General features: G+C 41.8%; 2 protein-coding genes across 2 annotated transcripts in view; one reads left to right on the top strand and one right to left on the bottom strand.

The window, feature by feature from the left end:
- LOC144980365 (whirlin-like) overlaps positions 1-2500 on the bottom strand; it is a 60022-nt gene that overhangs the window by 3554 nt on the left and 53968 nt on the right. Inside the window, exon 3 of the mRNA XM_078928064.1 lies at positions 183-286. Coding sequence (XP_078784190.1) covers positions 183-286 — 104 coding nt within the window. The remainder of the gene's footprint in view (positions 1-182; positions 287-2500) is intronic.
- Positions 1-2500, top strand: part of LOC144980360 (uncharacterized) — a gene marked incomplete in the record, with an annotated part of 216919 nt that overhangs the window by 175742 nt on the left and 38677 nt on the right.

Here is a 2500-nt window from a genome sequence, read left to right as displayed (position 1 = left end):
ACCGGGATAAACTCCGGCTCCATGGGTCTTACGGCTCTGAAGGACCACGACTACCCCAGGAGGACTCGACCACGTGACTACCCCAGGAGGTCTCGACCACGTGACTACCCCAGGAGGACTCGACCACGTGACTACCCCAGGAGGTCTCGACCACGTGACTACCCCAGGAGGTCATGACCTACCTTGCTGCGTCCATGTGAGAGAGTCCCACAGCCGGGCTTCCGTTGACTTCCAAGATCACGTGACCAACTTTCAGACCCCCAGACTCGAAGGCAGAGCCACCTGGCTGGAAATGGTAAAAAACAAAAATAATAAAATAGTACAACAAAGACGATCAGTGTATTTGGTGGAGTGTGTATAGCAGTCCTTCCCCCATCACCGTAATCTGTGACGAGAAAAACACTCGTATGTTTGTTTATCTCTCATATTATTATCCTTATTACTATCAACATTTGAATCAGAAATTCTGTGTAAATACTGACTGACTTTTTATGGCTTAATCCCATTCAATATCACCATCTGTGTATGAAACTAAAATTGTGTGTAAAATACTGATTTAAATCGCAGTGAGTTAAGTGTGCGTATGTGTGTGTGCGTGCCACGTACACGTGCGTTTATCCCCCCCCCTCCGCCTTATGATCTAATGTTTACTGTACACTGTATGTTTGAATGCGCCGCTTGAATGTTGTGTGTATGACTGTTGTGTGTATGACTGTTGTGTGTATGACTGTTGTGTGTATGACTGTTGTGTATGTGTATGAACTGTGTTGTTGGTTGTGTATGACTGTTGTGTGTATGAGGTTAGACTGTTGTGTGTATGACTGTTGTGTGTATGACTGTTGTGTGTATGACTGTTGTGTGTATGACTGTTGTGTGTATGACTGTTGTGTGTATGACTGTTGTGTGTATGACTGTTGTGTGTATGACTGTTGTGTGTATGACTGTTGTGTGTATGACTGTTGTGTGTATGACTGTTGTGTGTATGACTGTTGTGTGTATGACTGTTGTGTGTATGACTGTTGTGTGTATGACTGTTGTGTGTATGACTGTTGTGTGTATGACTGTTGTGTGTATGACTGTTGTGTGTATGACTGTTGTGTGTATGACTGTTGTGTGTATGACTGTTGTGTGTATGACTGTTGTGTGTATGACTGTTGTGTGTATGACTGTTGTGTGTATGACTGTTGTGTGTATGACTGTTGTGTGTATGACTGTTGTGTGTATGACTGTTGTGTGTATGACTGTGTTGTGATGTATGTAGCTGTTGTGTGTATGACTGTTGTGTGTATGACTGTTGTGTGTATGACTGTTGTGTGTATGACTGTTGTGTGTATGACTGTTGTGTGTATGACTGTTGTGTGTATGACTGTTGTGTGTATGACTGTTGTGTGTATGACTGTTGTGTGTATGACTGTTGTGTGTATGACTGTTGTGTGTATGACTGTTGTGTGTATGACTGTTGTGTGTATGACTGTTGTGTGTATGACTGTTGTGTGTATGACTGTTGTGTGTATGACTGTTGTGTGTATGACTGTGTGTGTATTTGTGTTATGACTGTTGTGTGTATGACTGTTGTGTGTATGACTGTTGTGTGTATGACTGTTGTGTGTATGACTGTTGTGTGTATGACTGTTGTGTGTATGACTGTTGTGTGTATGACTGTTGTGTGTGTGACTGTTGTGTGTATGACTGTTGTGTGTATGACTGTTGTGTGTTGACTGTTGTGTATGTTGTGTGATGACTGTTGTGTGTATGACTGTTGTGTGTATGACTGTTGTGTGTATGACTGTTGTGTGTATGACTGTTGTGTGTATGACTGTTGTGGTGTATGACTGTTGTTGTGTATGACTGTTGTGTGTATGACTGTTTTATGTGTGTATGACTGTTGTGTGTATGACTGTTGTGTGTATGACTGTTGTGTGTTGACTGTTGTGTGTATGACTGTTGTGTGTATGACTGTTGTGTGTGTGACTGTTGTGTGTGTGACTGTTGTGTGTATGACTGTTGTGTGTATGACTGTTGTGTGTTATGACTGTTGTGTGTTGACTGTTGTGTGATACTGTTGTGTGTATGACTGTTGTTGTGATATGTGTGTGTATGACTGTTGTGTGTATGACTGTTGTGTGTATGACGTTGTGTGTATGACTGTTGTGTGTATGACTGTTGTGTGTATGACTGTTGTGTGTATGACTGTTGTGTGTATGACTGTTGTGTGTATGACTGTTGTGTGTATGACTGTTGTGTGTATGACTGTTGTGTGTATGACGTTTTGGTGTATGACTGTTGTGTGTATGACTGTTGTGTGGTATGACTGTTGTGTGTATGACTGTTTTGTATGACTGTTGTGTGTATGACTGTTGTGTGTATGACTGTTGTGTGTATGACTGTTGTGTGTATGACTGTTGTGTGTATGACTGTTGTGTGTATGACTGTTGTGTGTATGACTGTTGTGTGTATGACTGTTGTGTGTATGACTGTGTGTATGACTGTTGTGTAGATG

Source organism: Berghia stephanieae, chromosome 9 (assembly GCF_034508935.2).
Source record: "Berghia stephanieae isolate SIO BIC M18660-M18661 chromosome 9, UCSD_Bste_1.3, whole genome shotgun sequence".
Classification (NCBI taxonomy): Eukaryota; Metazoa; Mollusca; class Gastropoda; order Nudibranchia; family Aeolidiidae; genus Berghia; species Berghia stephanieae.
Note: the sequence above shows the minus strand (reverse complement) of the source record. Positions and strands in the feature narration are given on the sequence as shown.